The 11,210-nt window shown below is 33.9% G+C and overlaps 1 protein-coding gene across 1 annotated transcript; it reads left to right on the forward strand.

The window, feature by feature from the left end:
- Positions 1–3,165: 3,165 nt before the first annotated feature.
- LOC122282967 lies at positions 3,166–10,505 on the forward strand. Its single transcript, XM_043095068.1, has 7 exons — positions 3,166–3,840; positions 4,560–4,864; positions 6,141–6,872; positions 7,201–7,329; positions 8,180–8,383; positions 9,435–9,635; positions 9,946–10,505. Exons 1-7 carry the CDS (start codon positions 3,582–3,584, stop codon positions 10,066–10,068), a joined length of 1,953 nt encoding a protein of 650 aa, XP_042951002.1. The 5' UTR covers positions 3,166–3,581; the 3' UTR covers positions 10,069–10,505.
- The last annotated feature ends 705 nt before the right edge of the window (positions 10,506–11,210 follow it).

The following is an 11,210-nucleotide window of genomic DNA, read 5'->3' on the forward strand; positions in this document are numbered from 1 at the left end:
TTATTTTTATTCGCACACTAGATTTACCATTGCCATATGTGAGGCTTTTCTAAAAAAGAAATACTCTAGATACAAATAGATTACATAAAATAATCGCATAAATTAATATGACTTGATGTGATTTGTTAGATTATAGAATTATTTTTATTGTAAAGTAGATCTGATAGATTATATAAAGTCATATTAATTAGTGAGATTACTTTTATATAATCTCTCTGTAACAATAGCAATCCTCTAATAATATTTATCAAAATTACTTATTCTTACTTTTCTATTCCCCTTCTTTCTTTGGTAAATTTAATAATATAGCCTCTGCCAGCGATCATATAAACTACGAGACTGAAGCCAAATAGCTGATAACATTACAAATAAGCCTTTTATTATTTTCTTTGCGAGTTATAAGAATTCTATCTCCAATAATTAAGAATATATTTGCAAATATAACTGTTTTCAGATATTTTTATACTATTTTATTATTATTTATAAATAATTTATTACTATTTATAAATTACTCATAGACTTCTTTGCTATTATTAAAATATAATATAAAATATTCTTAACATATCAATAGAATTTAAGAAAAATAATAAGTAAAAAAAATGAAAAAAGAGAAGGAACCGGTAAAAAAAAAAAACTAACATCGGTGGGCCAATGTGTTGGAAGTTAGTAAGTTGGGGGTTGAGGCAAAAAGTGGGAAAGTGGCAGCTGCGTGCGTAAATGTGACAGAGCTTATGTAAGCTTGGTCAGGATTAGGCCCATCCCCCCGACCTCCCCCTATGTCATTCCTTTACCAGAATCAAACCGACGGTACCATTACCGCCCCCATCTACCAGTTGTTTAATTTTTTGGGGGCCGAACCCCCGAAACTCCTTCGTCGGCTTGTGCCGTGCTGTGCCAGTTCGCCTATATTCTCTAGTTTTTAAAAAATAATAATAATCCGACCGTTGCGTCTTCTACTCCCGTTGGGCCCCACACAACAGCTGCATCTTTTACAGGCTGTACGGTTTAGACACGTGTCTTTCAGGGAGGAAGAGAACATGCTTTGGGTGAGGGGCAGAGGTGGGACCCTGTGGGCTCTGTGATCTATGATCGAGGTACTGATGGTTGGGATGGTGACGTGACCCTCGGGTGTTGGGTTGGGTATGGCATGGGGGGGGGGGGTATTATTTTAGATTTCTGGTCCCGACCACGATCTACTTCCACCGCTTAACGGTCACGTTCTTGATTTTCTCGCTCCTGTTTTTTTTTTTTTTTTTTTTCAAATAGTTTGTATTATTATTACTATTATATTTTTATACAATATGAAGATTTTATTATAATTTTTTTAATATAACAGAGCCTCTATATTATATTGATTTTTAAAAAAATTTACTTAAAAATAATCATAAATACGTGTCAATAGCATATTTAGTGTATAAACAAATGAGATTGGAAATATAATTTTATACCCAATTACCAATTTAGAAAATTAAGTTAGTAGTAAAAAAGGAAGGAGATCAATGTTAGATTGAAGATAATCCTAATGTTATTGATAGTTTGTTTTAAATGTCAGATTATGTAACATTTATTGATTAATGGTAAATATGTTTTTCTTTCAAAAAATCAAAAAATTTAGAAAAATTGAAAAAAATTATTTATTTATTATCCCGAGATGAGGGGTATTATTCATTGTTTTTATTTTTGTTCTGTTCTAGCTAAAATGATCAGAATTTTTCCTATTAAAACAGTAATTGATATGGGTTAATTGGCTATTCCATTTCGGCTCAAATTTTGTTGGTTCTAGACTATTCCAATATTTCGGTCAAAATACATATTTTGTTGCATTTGAAGGTAATGGTAGTTTGGTAAATATTTTGAAAAGGGGGACAAAACTGTGCTCTTGACATTTATTTTTCTCCTACCATGACGGCACCTCCAGTACTCCTTCCATTCGTGAGGTGCAAATCATATTTCATTTTTTTTTTCGGAACATTGATTCAAGTGTAAATTTGTAATTCGTAATTTCTCTACCCGACGAGTCCTGATTTATCTCTTTATTTTTTTATTTTATTTTATTTTTTTTAATTTCAGAATTTATTAGATTTGAGTGTAAATAGCTAATCCCTATTCCTGGTTTTTGGTTTTTTAAAATGGAAAAATATAATTACAAGTACAATTATATATTAATATGTATATTAATATAATGTGATTGGTCAAAAACTAAATTTTATTAAAAATAATATTAATTTAAATCTTAAGTATAAATAAATCAGTATTGATATACAGATTAGTGCGCAACTGTATTTGTATATAACAAAACTCTTTCAAAATACTGAAACGCCATGTTCATACTCAAAAAATTAAAAAAGATAAAAATAAAAAGAAGATAGGGGTTTTTTAAGACTGTTAGGCAGTCAGGTCTTTCGCTTCAGCATAAATAATTTTGGGAGGTATTGATAAGCTGTCAACTGTATTTTCCAATCTATTTTATCTTGTATTCCTTAATATAGATTTTATGAGAGAATTGCATCATAAATAACAAGTCTTAAAAAAGAAGTCTAATTAATAACTCATTACATAGTTAATCCTTAAATCAAATCACTTAATCTTAAGTATTATTGAAAATTTTAACTTGTTAATTTATTTTTCAGTATTTTGGAATGTAATTTTTATATATAATTATTCATATAATTATTATTTCAAAACGGTGTATCAAAATATACCGATATTAAAATATTTCGTTTTACTATGTTAATTAAAACAGACACTAAAATATATTTAAAACTTTGGTATTATATCAACAAAAGAGATGACAATACTGAATTAATAAAAAAAGGTATGATGAATTTAATTAAAGATTTTTATTTGTATTTATATAATATAATTTAATTAAAAAAATATTTAAAAATTTAAATTTTATTAATTAAATTTTATCATTTAAGTGATGTGAATAGTAAATTATAGATGTCAATTTAAAATAAAATTAGCAATTCTTTCAAAAAATTAGAATTTGCAATACATTTCCTCTCTCGGACGGAACATTTGGTTAACGATGAAAACTATGCTAATTATTTAAGTAGCCCTAATAATTTATAATAAACAGTTAATTAAAAAATAATGAAACAAATACAAAACTTTTTTTTTTGTTTGATAGAACAAATACAAAACTTTAAAAACACAAAAAGACGCAACAAATACAAAAAACAGAGAGAGAGAGAGAGAGAGAGAGAGAGGGGAAAACAGAGAGCAGTCGAACTTTTGACAACAATGGCCTTCTGAATTTTTGACTTCAAAATCTCTCTCCCTCTCTCCGTGAGAGGCTTCTGGAACCCTGCCCTCGAATTCCTCCACGAAGCCGTGAATTACCATTCGTCCCCTTCTCTCGCCGGGAAAATTTCTGAAATGGCCAATATCTTCCGCCGGTGGATTACTTTCTTGTTTTATCGGCCAGGGTTTCCGCCCGCCCTCGAAGTCTCACATCAAGGAGCCGCAACCGTCCGATCAAACTGAGAGAGAGATATACACATATTTAACGAGATTTGTGCGTATAACGTTGCCGTTACATATTTAAAGTACCTTCATTCAGGACCGTCAGATTTGTCATGGCGAAAGGAGGGCTGGAGAGGCTTCGGAGGGTATTACGGACTCTATTCTTCATGGTGGCGATGATGGTTTCGCTGCTGGTCTCGTCGCTACCTTTGCTTGTGGCCTTAGGGGACGTGCTGGTTCCATGTGTTCTGATCTCGAGCTTTACCTGTCTCCGTTGCTACGGTTTCAAAGAGCACTTTCGTCGATACGCTTTCAAGAGCTCCTTGACCGATATTCCTTTCGTCTCCGTTGTCAGATCTCTTATCATTATCTGTATGATTCTCTATGTTCTACGCTTTTCTTTTCCAACTTTTACATTTTTTATTTCAATTTTAAATTGTATTTTGATATTCAATTTACCGGTTTTTCAAGGGACCAAAATTCAAAACTACGTGTATCATTTTTTCTTTCAAAATATATATATATTTTCTTTTCCAGCTATGAATTTGTGTTTTTTTGTTTTGTTCTTGTTTTTGGTTTTAAATTGCAGCCTATGTTTGGTTGCTGAGACAATATGGGAAAAGAGAGATACAACAAGCTTTCGGAAATAACTGTACTTCCTTTCTTTTTTGGTTTCTTCGATCCAGAAGAAGAGAAGGAAAACCTCATTTTCGACTGTTTTTAACCTTTTAATCTCTTTCTATTACGGAAAAACTCTATTTCACTCTGTAATCCATATTAATAGCGATATCTTTATAATTTTATGTTTGGTTCCACGGAAGTACAAGAAGGTCAGATAGAAATTGTTTATATTTTCGAATGGTCGCGAGTGGGGAATGAAGCCTCATTTTTCTGATACCATATTCAATTTGTTTTAAGTGTAGTTTTTACCGATATGTTTCATTGACCAAATGCTATGGAATTTGATAAACAGAATCGTATAGAAACTGATGGAAACCGCACCATTTTTTTCTCCCTTTCAATATTTATATGGCAGCGCCAATTTATTTTCCATTCCATTAATTTGCTTATCTAGCGTCTTGTGACTGCAGGTGTTTATTCAATGTGTGATGCCCCTTCTCTCTCGCATGGTCCATACCTTGGAACTGTGACTCTCTGTTCATTTCTCTCAATTCTTCTCCTTTCAGTTAAGGCTTGTGTTTTCACCGTTAACTCTCAGATTGAGGCCGAAGCCTCTTCTTCCCTCTCCAGGCAGAAGCTTCATTTGAAGAAGTCATGGGGAATGCCCGTCTTGTTTCTGTCATCCGTAGTCTTTGCCCTTGGCCATACCGTGGTTGCATACAGAACAAGCTGCAGAGCACGGAGAAAGCTCTTGTTTAGAGTTGACCCTGAAGCAGTAAGCTTGCAATTTTTTTTTTTTTTTAGGTATAAGCTTGCAATTTTTATAACATATTTGCTTATCAAGATGTAACATACTTGTGAAAAGTCTCGTAAATATTTCCTTTAAGTGATTGAATGTGTTCTTATCAATTTTATGATATGTCTTCCTTCACATGAGACCTTCAAGTTGGTGCATTTGTTTCCCTCTATAAAACTACTTTATGCAACTTTGCTGTCCTAATTATTGTCAGAATTTTTCATTGGAGTGTTTAGAGCATTGGCATTGGTTTCTCTAAATAAAAATCTTGTTAATAATTTTTTGTTATTTTTCTTATTAAACATATAAAACAGTCATGTTTTAAAATCCAACAGTCATATCTATTATTCCATCTAAACATCTTTTTATTTACAATCTTTTTTTTTAACGGTAATTTTTAAATAATGATAGTTTTTATTTACGGACATTGTAATTGTGAGATGTCACTATGCCATATCTAATCGAGTGAATAAAACAATGATGGTTTTTATGTGCTGCAAACACAGAAGAATATGTTCTAAAGTTGATGTTGGTTGACTTTAGAAGTTATTATGATAATATCAATCTCCTTGTTCTGCAAACCCAAAGTATATTAGAATTTTTAGGAGCATATATAATAACAAAATTCTCATTATATGAATTTTTAGAAATAATAGTTTTTATTGTCTTACATTTTATTTTTCAAACATTCCCTTGAATTTTATTTGGTAGTGCTTATTCTTATATGGTCTATATGAAGTTCTTGAGTGCATTGCATTGGTGCATTGATCATTAGATATAGAATAATTATAAGAACTAAAGTGTGGTAGATAAATCAGAAAAGAAAGTCATGAGAAATTGTAGTGATTAAAGAATGTAATAATAAAATACTCATTTACATAAGCCACAGTATTGGTTACTGTAGATGAAGTTAAGAACGTGTCAAGGTGCACTTGCGGGAAACTCCTTGCCGATGGTTTGTGTACCCCCGGAATTAGTCGGGACTTTTTCTTGGACACACGGTGCCAAAAAAAAAAACATAATCCAATGTGGGGTTGTTTCTGTAGTTTTTGGCTAAAAATGTGCTTGCTAGACTTTGTTCTTGGACACACGGTGCCAAAAAAAAAAAATACATAATCCAATGAGGGGTTGTTTCTGTAGTTTTTGGCTAAAAATGTGCTTGCTAGATATTATCCATAATCCAATGCTAATGCTCTTATATGGATACATAAAATCTGTACTATTTTGCTGACTACTCTTCATATCAAATTAACAGGTCCTTTCATGCAAAAATGGTTTTTATGGCTTCCAGAAGGTCCCAAGGTCTCCCACTCCCTCTGGAGGCAAGACTCCTAAAAGTGACAGTGAAATGAGGCGAAGGCCTTTAGGGTCACCTCATGATGAAGGGGAACTCCCTATCAGGTTACTCGCCGACGTTGACAGTTTATTCATAACATGCTGTGGGCTTACTCTACATTACAAGCTCTGTTTTCCTGGCTCTCCACCTCGTTCGTTATCCTCCATCACCTTTCTCGAACCCAATCCTATCTGCAGCTCCCCGAAAATGGTCATGGGAAGGCCAAGATTTGACGGGCATCCGGTGAGTATGTTGTCAAAAAGTCAGTTTCAACTTCACAGGAGCTACAGCAATCAGTTTCATGGCTCTTCACTACATGCTCCACTACTGGATGGTTCTACAATTCCTGTTCTTTCTGAAGAAATCCCTGTCTTGAGCCTAGATGACACTGGTGAGGAGGTTGAAGCTAATAGGTTTAACTCTGCAACTTTAGAGGGGGGTTTGCAGGCAAATGGCCAGTTTGGTATTGTTCTAGTGCATGGATTTGGGGGTGGTGTCTTCTCATGGAGGCATGTGATGGGGGTGCTGGCTCGACAGGTTGGTTGCACAGTTGCTGCTTTTGATCGACCTGGTTGGGGATTAACATCAAGACCGCGACGGGAGGGCTGGGAGGAAAAAGAATTGCCTAATCCTTTCCAGCTTGAGAGTCAGGTAATTATATATTCTTATTCTTTGTTGTTGTAACCATGCCAATATTATCCCATGGGCTAGGTCCCGTGTTCATTATCGGTTTCTTATTCTATGTTGTTGTAACCATGCTAATATTATCCCATGGGCTAGGTTCCCACTTTCATTATGGGTTCAACATCTCTTCTTAATGCTTGTTTGTTAACATATTTGGAGTTTTGGAACTAAATCTAGTGATCCTGTAGCATTGCTATCTTGGTCTTTTCTCCACAAAGTTTGTATGTTCATCGTCTTTACTCTCCATGTTATGGGAAAATTATTATTTTAAATGTTGGATTATTTAATGTTTCAGGTAGATCTGCTCATTTCCTTTTGCTCTGAGATGGGGTTTTCGTCTGTAGTTCTTGTTGGTCATGATGATGGAGGCCTACTTGCTTTAAAGGCTGCACAAAGAGTCCAAACATCAATGAATTCTTTCAATGTGAGTAATCTCCTCTGTTCCATATTAAATGTCTTTACACACTAAAGGTTGGGCTGGAGGGTTGTGTTCACCTTTTGGACAAAAAAGATGCGGTCACCTTTCAGGGGAATAAAAAAAGACAAGGGGCTTTTGCGTACTCTTGATCAATAAAAATTTGTTTACTGATAAAAAAAAAAAAAAAAAGGAGACAAGGACTGAGGTTTCCTTTAAATTGGATTGAAGGATGTTTATTTCAATCCATCTTTAAAAATGACGAGTGTCTACTAAGCATAAAATTCTAAGTTTAACAATTGTCATGTGTCCTTTTATTTTAAAAAACAAGTGCTTCTCACATGCTCAAGGGACACATGACAATTAAATTGGTTCAAGGAAATTTTCTCCAACCTAGTTTGGAGGGAAACTGTTCAAAAGATAATATTTTGTGACATCTAATATTTTTATTTCCTTTAGGAATGGACTTACGGGTAGGTTTGGATAGTGAGTTGAGTTGAGATGAGATGAGATGAAAGTTGAATAAAATATTGTTAGAGTATTATTTTTAAATATTATTTTTGTTTTGAGATTTAAAAAAGTTGAATTGTTTATTGTATTTTGTGTAGGAGTTTGTAAAAGTTATAATGATTAGATGAGATGAGTTGAGATGCTCTCTCAATCCAAACAAAGTAACTGTTATGAGCATTTGTAACAGCTCTGGTTGTGGGTTGATTGCTTATTTTGTTAATTGAAAATTATACGGTCAGTTATTAGAGGTAACCTAGGCCTCTTTCAAACAGTTTGGATGAATAAGACCACATACTTTATTCAGAACTTATAGCCAGGAAAGTTCTTAGCCGTTCATTGCATCATTCAGGTTGTGATTCAAGGTGTGGTATTGCTAAGTGTTAACTTGACAAGAGAGGTGATTCCATCCTTTGCAAGGATTCTTCTGCACACTTCACTTGGGAAGAAGCATTTGGTTCGGCCTCTACTGCGAGCAGAAATCGCTCAAGTGATTAATCGGCGTGCATGGTATGATGCTTCCAAGCTAACAACAGAGATTTTGAATCTCTACAAGGTATGTCTGCACCTTTTTTAAACCATGGATAGTTTTCTTTGCATGTTATTGTCTTAAAAGTTGTAGAATGGCATGGTCTCTGTTTACATATTTTTTTTATTTTTTTTTATTTTTTATTTTTACCTATAAACAAAAAAGAAAAGAAAAAAAGAGAAGTTGTAGAATGGCATGGTGCAATTCAGACAGTTTACATACTTTGTTGATGGACTTATGGGTCATGACATCTTCAAGCAAATTATTAGCATCCTATTATTACTGGAAATATTGGCTTCTCATGGACTTGAATTGACGAAGAAAATCTGAATACGCTTAACTATTCTAGGTTGGAAGTGTAGTTTTGATGTTTTTGATTGGCTGTTAGGAATTAAGTGTGGGGAATCCAATCCATATGTGAAATGAAAGCAAATTTCAGGGAATGTTGACACTAATTTTTTCATTGAATTTTGAAATTGAGGTTGTTTGTATTTGTAAATTGTTTCTTTGTCACAGATTACTGAAGGATTTTGGAGTAATATAAACCATTGATATGTTAACTATACGTGAAAGCATGACTTTAAATAATGCCATCAAGTTTTTTCCCCTTGTGAAAATGACATGCAAACTTACTCATTTGGAAACACTGGTTTCAGAGACTTCCTCCAAGACTGTAAACAAAATTGAGTGTTTGATATATTATAGTAAAGAAATAGTACATTTTAGATTAATTCATCTACTCCATGAATTTGAGGGCAAGCAATTACCCATCAATCTTGTGTGAGGTGTGAAAATTTGGTCTGCTTGATGTTTCATTTCCGGTGATTCCACCTTGTTTTAACTATTCCAGAAGCAGTCTGGTGGAGGATAGTGCCATTGCCATCCTCTTAAAAAAATATTTTTTTTGTTAAGAACAATCTCGGTTTTTCATCCTAAACTATCCTTTCTTGCTGCACTTGAACTGTGGTTGGCTTAGATTTAAGCTGAATGCACAGCTCCAGAAATTGGTGATTTTACTACCATTGGTTATAAATTTCAGTTTGTTAATCATAAGTTGAATTGCTTGGAACGTTACCAGGCACCCCTATGGGTAGAAGGTTGGGATGAAGCACTTCATGAGATTGGTAGACTGTCATCTGAGACAGTCCTTTCACCACAAAATGCAGAATCATTGCTAAAAGCAGTTGAAGACATGCCGGTGTTGGTTATTGCCGGAGCTGAAGATGCCCTTGTATCTCTTAAATCTTCTCAAGCTATGGCTTCAAAATTAGCAAATTCTGTAAGTATCTTTCTTTCCTTGTTCTATTACTTATCAACCAAATTTGTTGGATAATGTCTTGGGGAGTGGAGAGCATTTCAGTCTCGTAGGACCGCTGGTGTCACACATTGAGAACCCTCTTAATTGCTACTTCCCAAAAATCCCCAGGGGCCTTCTTTTTTCACACTATCTTGTTAAACTAGGGTTCCTAGATAACAGTAGAATTTCCTTAACAAAGACATTTTTATTTTGATAGAACGTGGGAAAAAAAAAAAAAAAAAAACTTTTATAATCACTGGATCTTATCATTACCATTATTGATTCCATGCAGAGACTGGTTGCGATATCTGGATGTGGCCACCTTCCACATGAAGAGCGCCCCAAGGCATTACTAGCTGCTGTAGCACCCTTCATTAGCGGACTCATATATAAACCCGACTTGCAAAGACAATAGGAAACCTTTTTAACTATAGGGTCCTTTTTTTATCTTTTTCTTCTTTTTTTCCCATTTTTCTTTATTTACTTTTGTTTTTCCTTTATTTTCTTTTTTCTTTTTCTGGTTCTTCTGATGGTTTTTTTTTTTTTTTCCCCTCTCTGATCAATTTACCCCAAGAGAAGGATGCAAATGTAATCTCTTCTTTTGGGTATTTTTGATGTGCTAGTTTGGAGCTTTACCCTAACCCATAATCTCCAGGGGGTTGTATAGCTCTCTCTCAATTGTATGTTTCATGTCTTCTTTTTTATTTTTAGTTTTAGTTTTTGCACGAATCTTCATTCCAGGAATGCTTGCTTGAACATTTGGTTATTTTCCACTAAAGGAGTGGAAGATGGCATATATTTGTACATAAATCAGATTGGGAAATTCATCACTTGATCATGGTTTTGTCTCAACAATGCGTAATGGAGTCTAGTATTAGCAAATGGCTTCGGCCGTATGACTAGAAGTCAGATCAACTCATGACTAGGGGAGCGGCATGTGGTGACCATGAAAGATACAGAGAAGTGGCACATTTGGTGGCATTGGTAAGAATTAAATAATTGCAAAGGTGGTCGTGGTGGTTTGGCCACCTTGAAAATCTAGAAAGGATATGTTATATATATCGTATGGAACAAATCAAATTCTAACTTAACCATGTCAAGTCCATTTGGCTGGTTTGGACGTTAAACTCTTTTGTCCAATAATTTGAGTCTCCTATGAGATCCAAAAAATTAATATTTCATTTTCCCGGTTTGTCAGCTGGTGCGTAGAAAAATTGCAAATTGATTTTTCAACTCTTTGACAACTTCAATCACGCCACTCAGAAATGTCTGATGTGGTATTAAAATTGCTGAATAGAAAGTTTTATCAATTATATCATGTTTTGAAAATAGAAAATATCTTGTTTTATAGTAATATTTTATTGGTTCCATCTATTTATTAATTGTTTTTTTTTTTTTTTTTTTATATTTTATCTTGTCTCTCCGAGAACCTCTGTTTTTGTTGAAATATTTTTTTATAAACTTGTAAATATGTCAGAACCATACATAGATTGTGCATGTGGTGTCCATCCAATAGCCATTGCATAATTTGGAGTGGAGTACTGCCTATTTTATGCC

Source organism: Carya illinoinensis, chromosome 1, assembly GCF_018687715.1.
Source record: "Carya illinoinensis cultivar Pawnee chromosome 1, C.illinoinensisPawnee_v1, whole genome shotgun sequence".
Classification (NCBI taxonomy): Eukaryota; Viridiplantae; Streptophyta; class Magnoliopsida; order Fagales; family Juglandaceae; genus Carya; species Carya illinoinensis.